General features: G+C 43.3%; 1 protein-coding gene across 1 annotated transcript in view; it reads left to right on the top strand.

Annotated features, from left to right (window-relative positions):
* Positions 1 to 11818, top strand: part of LOC111862234 (DNA-directed RNA polymerase I subunit RPA1) — a gene marked incomplete at its 5' end in the record, with an annotated part of 193383 nt that overhangs the window by 155787 nt on the left and 25778 nt on the right. The window contains 1 exon segment of the mRNA XM_033750596.1: positions 2399 to 2591. Within this exon segment, the coding sequence (XP_033606487.1) occupies positions 2399 to 2591 (193 nt within the window).

Raw genomic sequence — 11818 nt, 5'->3', positions numbered from 1 at the left:
TAATTATTGCGCACTGTGTCACGGGCCCTTGTTTGTGGTCAAATATGGGGGGGGGGAAAGAGGGAACATCAATACAGATTAATAATGCATGGATTTAATCAACACCAAAATCGTATTTGAACTGGTTTGAGGGGAGAGGAAAGGGTTTGTAAGTGAGGAAATGGGTTGGTATGAAAACCTGTTTGCTGTGGACCAGCTACTCTCGGATGTGTATAATGAAGACATAACCGGCGGACATGAAGAAAACAGCAGATGGTATATACATAACATCATCCCCTCACCCCAGTCCACTCACAGTCATATTCAAATGGCGCACTTTCAGTGATAATTATCTCGGTCGTAATTTTGTTTGTTGTAGGACCGATGATTTAAAATGTAATTCAGTTGACCCAGTATGTTCACACAGCAGAGGATATCTTTCCAATAATTCTTCTATGATTAGGGCAGTAAAGGCGCCGGTCATAGTAGCCGCGCTGTCTAAGGCATGAACTGTTTTTGGACCCTGGGATCGTGGGTTTGAATCCCACTCAAGGTATGGATATTTGGTGTGTGTATATGCGTTTATTCTGTGTTTGCATTGTCCTGTGTTTAGGTAGCGGCCTTGCGACGTGCTGATTACTCGTCCAATGGGTCCTACTCTTTGTAAAAATTATTACGAAACTGAATTAGAGGCCTGGGGCCTCAATGGGCTGCAAAAGACATTGAAAAAAAATTCATTAAAGGTAAAGTTGTCCCTTTGTTTAGCTAATTAAGCACTACGCCATGAAGGCGAATGAGAGTGGATGTATAGATCCACATTTGCTTGACCTCGGCATTAGTTGGAGGTGAGTGGTCAGCTTCACGCCCCGGCCGCTTTACACCCAGCACCTATTGAATAGGAGGCTGGGTGGGTCCCAGAGCCGGCCTGGACGTAGTCAGTCGCTATACCGACTAAGCGCTCCCAGCTCCCGTACTGTGTCAGTTCAGTTTGGAACTTGCAACCTGGCAGTGTTGATTGGGAAACGCATAATTAATGGATGATGCCGTGACTCTGTTCTAATTACGTGTTAACGAAGATCTCGTGATTCTACATGAGTAGGAAGTGTGAACGGAAGTCTTTCGGTGCCGGGAAATACATTTCTTATGCTCTTGTTGGCAGGAGGAACGTAAAACAAGTCCTCTTTCCAAGTGGACATATGAGCCATTATGGCTCAGCCTCTGATTTGTAGGAAGGATCGTACGCCGGAAACTTTCTTTCCATGTCCTAGACATGCTTACTAACTGTAGCTCAAGCGGTTAGTCGCTGGTTCGATCCCGGGGTCTCGTCAAGTGAGATTTGTGGTGTACCAAGTGGTGCTGGGGCGGATTTTCTCCGAGTACTTCGGTTTCCCCTGCCAGTCTTCATTCCACAAAATGCTCCATCATCATAATCACCCGGGGCAGGGTAGAATAGGCCAATCAGTGGCTGCCCTACCGAGTGGACCCAGTTGGACTCCACCCCCCACTAAGCGAATTAAAACAAAAACTCACTCCACGGTGGTAGGGCAGCCAGTGGGATTTGATTGTTGTTCTTCAGCATGTTTTCCTGGTCGCAGAAAAGATGTGGTTTTCATGTGAATAATCAATCAAAGTCCTGAATTAAATTAAAATTCCCGCTAATCGCTTTCAGTTGTCTCTGCAGCGCAGGGTCGTCCTCTCTAAGGAATAACACTTCGATCTTCAGACTGCGTCCTGAGCGCGGCTCCTAACATTAATATTTTCAGTTAGCTCAGCGATTCAGTGCCTCAAGTTTTGTCAACTGCGGCTCATTCGCTGTCTGTCTGTCTCTGTCTATCTACAGTCCGTGAGCACCTAGTCCGCTTTTTCAATTTCTTAATCCACACACAGTTGGTAGGGATGGTAGGACCAGGGATCAGCCCGTCGCAAGGCCACTGCCTACACACAGAACAACACAAACAGAATAAATGCACACAGATATCCGTGCCTCGAATGGGAACCCACGATCTCCATGTCCGAGCGAGTGAAGAAAGTTCATGCGTTACACTGCGCGGCCACTGTGATCAACTACCGTTCTTTCATAAACTCCGTGTCTTTTAATCCGCAAGCGTACTATAACGACCGCGTGACCGCCGCTTGTCGGCGAAGTTAGTGTCGCGTGGTGAGCGCAACGGATCCATTCAAATAGCTCCTCAATTATCGTTACGAGCCTGAATGGACCCCGTTCTCTCATACATAATTAAATACTTCATAACTTCAGCAGTTGATACAGTATAATAAATTACCGAATAAGTAAATAGTAAATCATTTTTCTTCTCCCTTCCCTCAGTCGTGCGCAGTTGTGATCTGCGCGTGTCACGGTCTCATTGCATATTTCTCTTTTATTGTGAGGTTATTCTAAAAAAAATCATTTTCATTTCAGGAAATGCAGGATGTATTCAAAGTGTACGGCATCATAGTGGACCCGCGCCACCTTCTGCTCATCGCCGACTACATGACCTTCAGTGGAAAGTATGAACCTTTCAGTCGGAAAACCATTGAAGACAACGCATCTCCTCTGCAGCAGATGTCGTTTGAGTCTTCTGTTAATTTTTTGAAGATAGCAGTGACACGGGGTACGTAATCAGTCAGACTGTACCAGTTCTTACTCATAGATTCTTCATCTTTCACGGACTGCGCTCGCTTTTTAGTCGATTAAGAATTAATTAATTGAATCGTTTAGACATACCGCATTGGTAGGAATCATTGGGTTTGGAATCGGTACATTTCAAGGCCTATGTTTACATATGATATCAGAACGCAGTTTTGGCAGTTCTTCACTTCCTCGAACCTCGGTCGTCGTTGTTGACGTCACGTGGTCTTCGAACCACGTTGAATGAATGAATGTACGTATAGGGGGTGGGCCTTCTCGGCCCTTGCACCGCGACCTGCAGTGATCTATTGTAGAACCACGTTGAAGTGCTGAGAATAGTTTGAGGGGCAGGAAATGGGAAAAATGTTCAGGGCGTGAGCATGAGATGCTCTTCAGAGCTTAACGGGCCTTTTTTTTTTTTTTAAATCGCTTAGTGGGGGGTGGAGACCAACTGGGTTCACTCGGCACGGCGACCACTGATTGGCCTATTGTAGCCTGCCCCGGGTGATTATGATGATGGAGAGTTTGGTGGAATGAAGATTGGCAGGTGAAACCAAAGTACTCGGAGAAAACCCGCCTCATCGCCACTTTTTTCCCCCCTTGGCACTACAACCCCAGTGGTCCTAGGCCTACCTCCATGAACTTCTCCGTTCACTTCGGTTTTTCTAGATCTAACACATTCGGTAGGACTCCTTGGGCGGGTGATCAGCTCGTCGCAAGGCCTGTACCTGTACACAAACACAGGAAAACGCACACACAAACTAAACATCCATGCCCTGAGTGGGATTCGAAAACACGATCCCGGTTTCCAAGCGAGCGAAGACCCACCACCACTTTATCCACCACAAACCCCACTTGACCATACCCGGGATCGAACCCGGGTCGCCGCGTTGGGAAGTCAGCGACTAACCGCTTGAGCTATGGCGCGGCCTTAATGGCCTTGCTCCGATGAGAGAGGGTTTACAGAAGAAGTCACTGGATAACACTTTGCCGATGAAATTATGTACTTGATTTATTTGACAGCACTACACAGACTTACAAATGGGTCACTTTAGGTAGCGGGTACAACTCTTCTGGTATGCAACCGTGCGCAACACCCAATAGTCACAATGAATATACTGGGTACATGTACACACATTTGGAAAGTACTGATATTTCTGTTATTATTGTGCTGTATACACAAATACTGAATGTTACACTCTGATGATCTGCCTAACGCCATCCGAAATCACTCCTTTAAATACTCTTGGATGACCTAGTACTTTCAGAATATTCTGCGTTGAGAATGGTCTGGAAATTTCTCTAATTGGGCTAGTGGGAGGAGTAAGCGATTCATATGCCGCATCGGCTATCAAAGATCATTCTAGTAACTCTTATCTAGGCCGTGCCATAGCTCAAGCGGTTAGTCGCTGGCTTCCCACCGCGGCGGCCCGGGATCGATCCTGGGTCTGGTCAAGTGGGATTTGTTGTGGACAAAGTGGCGCTGGGGCAGGTTTTCTCCGAGTACTTCGGTTTCCCTTGCCAATCTGCATTCCGCCAATTGCTCCACAATCACCCTCACTTATCATCTGGGGCTGGTACAATAGGCCAGAAGTGGCCGCAGTACAAGGGACTCAGTCCCATCGCACTAGCATTAAATAAAATCTCTTACCTAAACATACCTCTCCACAAATTCTTAGAATAGTTAATGCAAAACTGAGTATAAGTCACATTTAGCATAAGACTGGTATTAAGTCTTAAGCATTAATATTTAGGAATTAGGCCGGTAGTTAATGATCGGTTAAACAGATAACCACGGACATAGATCGAGGCTCCAAATGGGGCTCAAATCTGTGACCCCAGTGATCAAGTGATGAAAGACTCTACGCACCTTAGGGAGCTAGTGGTACACTAACCGAGGATATGCCTTTGCAGAGTCGACTGGACTGGACTCTATTCGATTGTGTTGAGTGTTAAACCCGTCGGCCTCTGTAATCGGATGTTTGCTTTCTGGGAGTACTTACGCAATAAGAATGATTATAACGCCATGGTGTAGTGGTTAGCATCCATGCTAAGTACTTATCCTGGTGACTGAATATTTTGAGCTTTTCCCTTTCCTCAGCCCCTCCACACGAATGAGATAGTACCCTAAAGTAGGTCACGATCATCTTTTTTTTTTCATGATCATAATTCAGCATTCATATCTCGTCTCAACAATATAATTCTTACAGTACCATCAATACAACTTTCTAGTGGTGTTAGTCCTCTACATGTTTCTGCCCTATTTCTGGGTCGTCTTAAGGTGGTATACGCACTGAAACACTAATTCCTGACGCCTTACATTCTAACGGAACAGGGGCCCCTTGTTCATAAGCAGTATCCTGTTGGACATGTCATAAGGTCAGGTGGTGAGTTATAGAAGTATACATGTGAGAATATGCAGGCAATAAAATTAAATTAAATATATTGTGTGTGTGAGGATGTGGGTAAGTTGTATATAAGTGTCCATGTGATGAGCAGATATATGTTGGCCTTTTTGATTGCCAGTTTTAGTTGGGTTAAAATTATTATTACAGTTGGGTTGAAATATTAAAAATAACGTTAGAGTAACATGTGGGAACGCTGTGGTTCCCTGTAGCTGTTGTACTAGTCGTATGGTATGCGTGATAGTACTCGTTACTAGACTTTATAATTAGGTGTTGGCCTGTAACATGAAAGTGAAGTTTATGTTGGCTTTGCATGTAATGTTATGTTGGTTTGTGTTATGTTGTTACTTCCTTCTGAAACTTGTTCCAACTGCGTGAAATGAGGTACATTTTATTATTCTCTATGGCAAATGTAGTAGTATAGTCTGTAATAATTGCATATTATTATTGCATTGTTAAGCCGTATATAGTGTGGCCGTATTTTTCAGTCAGTCTGGTATGGAGTGTTTTATTATGCTACATATTATGTAATGTTCTGACTTTGTGTGTGGTAAATCCCTTTGTAGGAATACTTTCTGGGATTACTCTTGTATCTGGTGTTACGGTTTCCTATAATCCGTTGCGCTGCCCACTCCCCACGCGACACCCTCTATCCGCAAAAGTTGGCACTAACTTCGCCGACAAGCAGCGGTCGCTCGGTCGGTATAGTTCGCTTGCGGACTACAGGCCACTGAGTTTGTTTTCATTTTATGATTAATTGTGTGTTCTGTGGACGGAATTGCATTTTATACATATGTAGCCAGCGAAATCGCGACCTGAAAATGCTCGTCAAGGGCTCTATTAGTAATAGGTCAGTATAAGGATTATCTGAGGAAATGTGAACTGTCAGTATTTCCCGTTAAATTTTCAACGGGCATGTCACTAGTACCAGCGATATCTGACTGTCGGTGTTGGTAGGAATAGCTGCCACTTCGAATTAGGCTTTTTTGGTCGTGGTAATCCCGCTGCAACAGGGACAGCGTGGGGCAGTGCCTAGGCCTCGTGCTGAGGGTGAGTGAGGGTTAAGGAGATGTAGGGGACTGTATCATAAGCTCGGTACCGTGAAATTGGTTTTCTCTCTGTTTCTGGCGCGCATTGTACACTAGGCGCGTCATGGTATAGCTACCACAGCTAGGGGTGTGTAGGAGAGGGCAGATTTACCACGTTCAGCTCTTTATTTCATGACTCCATTACGTTTTGGAACATTGAACCGAGTTGAATTAGCGTAGTGGAAACATTTGAAATTATGTGAGCATCCTGTATGGTCTTTTTCCTGTAATTCCATATAGCATATTTTTTAGAAGCTGCTAGTCGCTTAGCTATGGAACCGGAGTTTTCATTATCGTGTTCAGAATAGCTCTCTACCAGACCCTATACTGAGCCAGATGAATCCTATCTACATCTTCACACCCTCTTTGTCACTTTAATGTTGTCCTTCCATCTATGATTGTGTCCCATGTGGATGTTCTGACTACAATTTTTTATGCATTTCTCATCCCTCGCTTGCCTGCTACATATCACGCCTATCATTTATGTGTTCACGCTAATGATGTTTAATATTGTCACTTGTATGGGGTGTGCGTGACTTAAAAGAAGGCAATACGGCGCTATCGCTGATCTGAACACTTTATAGTTCTCCGTTACACACGCACTAGGGTTCTTAGTCTTCACTAGTCGTATCCTGGCAACGGATTTATAACAGTCTGTCCTTCAAATCACACATGAAGTCTCCTTTGCACTGCATAATTCCCTTCTTGTCATTGTTCTACAACTGCCAATTCCGAAGACTCGACTGAATTCAATTCCTCAGAGTCAAAGTCACATTGCGACTGACGGTCAGTCAGTCTNTCATAACTGTGTAAGATTTGAGGCTTTCACGGCGGTGACTATGAAGAAAGCAGTCTTCTGGGATTTGGCACCGTGTATATATACACGGTGCCAAATCCCAGAAGACTGCTTTCTTCATAGTCACCGCCGTGAAAGCCTCAAATCTTACACAGTTATGATCTTGTTTTTGTGGGGCGCCCTCTCTGACGAGAGGACGGGTCTCTCTTTTGTTAGAGTCATTGTCTGAAGTAGTAATTCATTTGTCATGTAAAGGATATTTACATTTTAAAAATTAAACCTGTAAATAAATATGTACAAAATATATACAGCGCCTCTGTCAGAAAAGAGCTTCTAGAATACCGTACGATGGACAAAGTTCGAAAACCTAGTAATTCTATGTTGTACCATCGTCAGAACCCTTTAGAATCTAATTGTTCGGTGTTTAAAACGATGCATGTACGTAAATTATGCAAAGAATCACGAACAAGCGAGCAGTCTATTTCAATCTATCGTGCTGTTTGTTCAGCATTAATAATATTTGTTATACAGGGTTATTCATAAGTCTGTGAAACATTTTGAAAATTTACAATAAAGAAACTACGCAACGGATGCCAAATTTTATTACACTGAAATAGAGATAAACTCACCAAGTTTTTTTACATAGTTCACAGATGCTCAGTATGTCCACCTTTGCTGATACGGCAGACATCTTTGCGATAATCCATTCCGTCACACACCCGTGTCAGCATATCACGGTTGACCAGAGCCCCAGCAGCGGTGATACGGTTGCGAAGATCCCTGAGATTAGCAGGCAATGGCGGCTTTCATAATAACTTGGAGAGATTCATTTTTTATCGGCGTAAGAATTACCACGATCCGATGCATAATTTATTTGTTATGAATTTTTAAAATGTTTCACGGACTTATGAATAACCCTGTATATACATGCTCGTATGAGATATCGGTATACAAGTCATATAATCTGAAGTTCTAATCTGAAAGCAGAAGGATAATACAAGTAGACGCTTGATACATCTATCTGTGTATGTAATATGAAAGTACACTTGTACGACTGCTTCAGTTGCCGTCTCTATGGCAACATAAGGCACATTTGAGTAAACTGTATCCATATACACTTCCTGTTAATTTCAGCCATATTCAGCTACAAAATAATAGGATCGTATGTGATGTGTATGTATGCCTGATATTATTAGTCACCTTGATAGTAGATTCTACTAGGCAGTCAACAGGAGTTTTCTGACTCCTCTCGGAAATATAGGGCGATTGTAAATTTTTGTCGTGGTTTCCGTGGCATATAATTTTCAGACCGGAAATAAAATAAAACTGATTACGGAATATGAAATTGTAATTCAGGAAGTTTTATTACCTATAGAATCAATACTGCAGAATGCTAAATAACTTCAATATTCTCGCCTTTCGTGGCACGTAATGTTTGAAAGTTACAGGCCACGAAAACGTCAACAACAATTTAGAATCATCCTGTATATCTTCTCAGAAGGCCTGTATAGAACAGTTTATGCACTTCAACTTGTACGTCCTGAACTCTTAAAACTTCTTCACTGATACCGTCATCATTAGTTCCTGAGCGTAACATTGTCTTATTAATGGAAATTATAAATCAATTATGGATGCATTGTTATCCGACAGACAATTTCTTAATGAGTTGTTTTTGAATAGCAGTGATGTTATAAGTAGTTACTATAGGATTCCGACGATGGTGTATAACACACTGATATGTTGGGTTTTTGGACTTTATCCATCGTCCTGGTTTTTTTAAGATAAATAAAAACACGACGTTTCGGAAACTGGGTCTGTTTCCATCCTCAGGTGAAGGAAAACACATATTCAGTTGGGTCCGTTATTGAGGCTAGCTCTTTCTAACGGACCCAACTGAATAGGTATTTTCCTTCACCTGAGGATGGAAACAGATCCAGTTTTCGAAACGTCGTGTTTTTATTTGTTATCTTAAAAAAACCAGGACGATGGATAAAGTCCAAAAACCCAACATATCAGAGTGATGTTATAGCCTAAATACACCCGAATCACTTCGCCATTTACCATAACTAACCTCTTAAACTTTATTATTTATTCTAAGTAATTACATTTTATTCCGGTCTAGAAAGCCTAGATTAACGGCCGTGGGAATCCGTTACGCTGACCACGCGACACCCTCTATCCGCAAAATTTGGCACTAACTTCGCCAACAAGCGGCGGTCGCTCAGTCGGTATAGTCTGCACGTGGACTAAAGGCCACGGAGGAGGAATTACATTTTATATTATACTTGTATTTATTCTAATGAAGAGTCGTCTTCCTCTGAAGTTATCCTACAACAAGTAAGATTACTGTATAAATATTTTCAGTTTACCGTTGATTTTAACTGACCGTTTTCTAGTTAATTTTGAATATCTTTTTGTCTGTTGGCTTTTGAACATCTCTTTATTTTCCCTTAGTTTTGAGTGTTTGTGTCATTAGATTACTTTCATAACGTAGCTCAGAATGTTTGCCTGATACATTCAGAGAGCCATATTATCATTTTGATCAAAACGGTAAAAATTAACAATCCAGTTTAATATTTTACGCATGATGTAATTATTTCATGACGTCTTTCTTAACATCACACATACAGAAGTTTTTTTTATTTGATTTTTCAGTACTAATAATAATTTCCAGCCGGTCACGGTAGCCGAGCGGTCTAAGGCATGTACTGTCTTCGCTCGCTTGGAAACCGGGATCGTGGGTTCGAATCCCACTCAGGGCATGGATGTTTGTGTGCGTTTTTCTATGTTTATATACAGGTAGAGGCCTTGCGACGAGCTGATCACCCGCCCAAGGAGTCCTACCGAATGTGTAAGACCTAGAAAAACCGAAGTGAACGGAGAAGTTCATGGAGGTAGGCCTAGGCCCACTGGGGCTGTAGTGCCAGGGGGTGAAAAAAGATAATTTCCGCGTTAACTTTTGAATATTTTGGGTAGCGGCCTGACCTTATCAAATACCTTTCATAGACAGAAATGCGCATGCTCGTCAGGTACGCATGGACCCTGCTGACAGCCGATTCATTTACCTGTGACGCTGCTCTAAACTGGCGCGTGTGACTCGTATTTCAGAGGTACTGCAGATCATACCTCAAGGTGAAAGGGGTATCGGCAAGAAAACTTTGGTAAAATAACGAAATGACCTCACTTTCCCAACCCAGTGTTCATCATTGAGCAATTGTACTTATCTGTATTTACCTTAAGCCGGGTGAGGCAATGTTCGTTGCTTTGCCTCGCGCGAACCTGCGCGTGTCTTTGTCCCGCGGCAAAGGGATTTCAGTGTGCTGTGCTCTTTCAGTTGAGACGGTCTTGTGGCCGAGGAACAGCGTCGACCAACAGCCGCACGCAGCTGTCGCGCTTCGATGCTGGACACGACACGGTAAACAAACGAACAAGTTTGCCGCACACGAACAGCTGGGCGCGGCAGCCGCGCGCAATTGATACCCAGCTTGACACTATATACAAGTACACTGAAAGTGTAGTTTCAGTCTTCATAACCAGAATCCTCGTACATATGGGGCACTTACAAATACCTTTCTGTCCCTTCTTTGTTGTTATTTGTCTGTGTAGGAACTTTCATTATGTGTATTTATAAGGAACTCTTGTGCAGTTGAATGTTTAATTCGAAAAGGAAACATATCCAGTAGCTGAGAAGTAAAAAGGTTCCAGTTTTCACATGACCGGTTCAATTAAAGAGACCATGTAAATCATATCTTCGTGATAATTCAGCCATTGACTGTCCGAACTCAGGTCTGAGAAGAGCCTGGACACTACTCAGACGGCACAAGCTATTTCTAGCTGCCCCCACGCCTAGCCTCCATGAGGATATCATATATATTCCCCTCTACACATTTTCGTGCTAGAACAGAACATCACATTGTTGCGTTCTGAGTTATGCCACCGTGTAGTCCGATAGTGTTTCGATTGAACATACTGTTTCTATCTTAAGGCATTGTCACCCGTTCTAGTTAAACTACTTAATTGAATAATTGTAATTTTATTATAGTAGTTCCCATATTTGGTTGAGGCACTATGCTACAAGCAGGAAGGTCGCGGGATCGAATCCCGACGGGGTCATTGGATGTTTCCAATTGACCTAATCCTCCCAGCCGCACTGTGGCCCTGGGGTTGACTCAGCCTTTAACAAAAATGAGTACCAGGAATATTCTTTGAATCTTCTTGGGGACAAAGGGCGGCAGGCGCGTAGGGCTGACAACCTTGCCGCCATCTATGAGCCGACTGTCTAGAAAATGTGGGACCCTCAAGCTAGTTACAACCAGGCGAATATGAGTAGAGTTTCCATCACTTCAAAGTACTAAATACGTGGATAGGGCGATGCCAAGGGTAAAACAGAACCAAAATGTGTCCTGAGTTTTGTGTGTGTGTGTGTGTGGGGGGGGGGTGCTTAGGCAGACAGTTTCCGCAGAAATTAAATTCAGAACTTTTCGAGGCGGTGTCTGCTACCACGACCGCCTAACAGTTATAACCAGAAGTCAACAGAGAACAGAAACTCACACCCCGTGTAGAGGCGGGGTCGAATACCTCCACCGTAGCCTTGCGAATCGTAGGAGGCGACGAAAAGGGAAGTCTCGAATCTGAGACACTAAAATATGGATGATAGTCCCACGGGAGTCGGACCCGAGAAACACTGCGCTGGCGAGGGCCAGCAGCAATTGTAAATGGCAGACACGTCCTCTCGTCAGAGAGAGCGCACCACATCAACAAACCCGCAACTGTCTGACAGTAACAAAAATCTGGTCATAAGCCCCAGATGGTGCTTTGTCCAAAACAGACTGGCCGAGACTCCAGGAGGAATAGTCAGAGGAAGAAGTCAGAAGAAGTCTTTATTTTGTGTGGTGTAGTTACAATAACCTTTAGAGTGTTA

This window comes from Cryptotermes secundus, unplaced genomic scaffold (assembly GCF_002891405.2).
Source record: "Cryptotermes secundus unplaced genomic scaffold, Csec_1.0 scaffold1698, whole genome shotgun sequence".
Lineage (NCBI taxonomy): Eukaryota > Metazoa > Arthropoda > Insecta > Blattodea > Kalotermitidae > Cryptotermes > Cryptotermes secundus.
Note: the sequence above shows the minus strand (reverse complement) of the source record. Positions and strands in the feature narration are given on the sequence as shown.